Raw genomic sequence first — 710 nt, forward strand, 5'->3', positions numbered from 1 at the left:
ACGCCAGGCTGGGAGGAGCTCATGCTTTAAGCACGCTCTTGTGGCCATTGGCATCCACATTAAAATCACAGCTGAGAAGGACACAGTATGGCATGTAGGCAACTTGGACTAGCTTCTTTCATAAAGAAGGCCTTAAGCCAGAAGCTACAAAAGAAGTGAATCAAGAACCAGAAGTGATCTGCTGCAGAAACATCATTCCTTGACTTTGGTATTTGGAAAGAGCTTTTATCATGAGAAATGGTACTTTGAAAACACAGTGCAAGCCAGAGCCAACCAGAGAAGCTAGCGGTTAACTGAGTGTTCAAGAGCCTCCACCTTCCTGTTTCCTCTCTCCTCTCCAGAGAGAGGAAAGAACACACTTACTTCCTCTTTCTGTGATACCTGAAGTGCTGCATATCTCAGGAAGAAGATAAAATACTACCCTCTTCATTTATCATTATTTAAATACTGTCTGTGCTGGCATGTAAGTTGAAACTTCATCCCCATTCCACGGCCAACTTCATGTGATCTTCACAGGTGATTTCTTGTGTGCGCAGAGGAGGGTGACGTAGGGAACCCCAATGAATGCCCATCTTTCACTGGGCCAGAACTTTATGACAGGGCCCTGCTCAGGGATCTCAGAGGCAGCATCAAAGTAAGCAAAGCAGACACAGCCCAGGTATGCCGCAAGGCAAATCAAAACGTGCCTGAGAATAGACACCCACAAACCA

At 45.9% G+C, this 710-nt stretch overlaps 1 protein-coding gene across 1 annotated transcript in view; it reads right to left on the reverse strand.

The window, feature by feature from the left end:
* Positions 1-212: 212 nt before the first annotated feature.
* ACER2 (alkaline ceramidase 2) overlaps positions 213-710 on the reverse strand; it is a gene marked incomplete at its 5' end in the record, with an annotated part of 11,904 nt that continues 11,406 nt past the window's right edge. Inside the window, one exon of the mRNA XM_010133513.1 lies at positions 213-686. Within this exon, the coding sequence (XP_010131815.1) occupies positions 500-686 (187 nt within the window). The remainder of the gene's footprint in view (positions 687-710) is intronic.

This window comes from Buceros rhinoceros, unplaced genomic scaffold (assembly GCF_000710305.1).
Source record: "Buceros rhinoceros silvestris isolate BGI_N320 unplaced genomic scaffold, ASM71030v1 scaffold2100, whole genome shotgun sequence".
Classification (NCBI taxonomy): Eukaryota; Metazoa; Chordata; class Aves; order Bucerotiformes; family Bucerotidae; genus Buceros; species Buceros rhinoceros.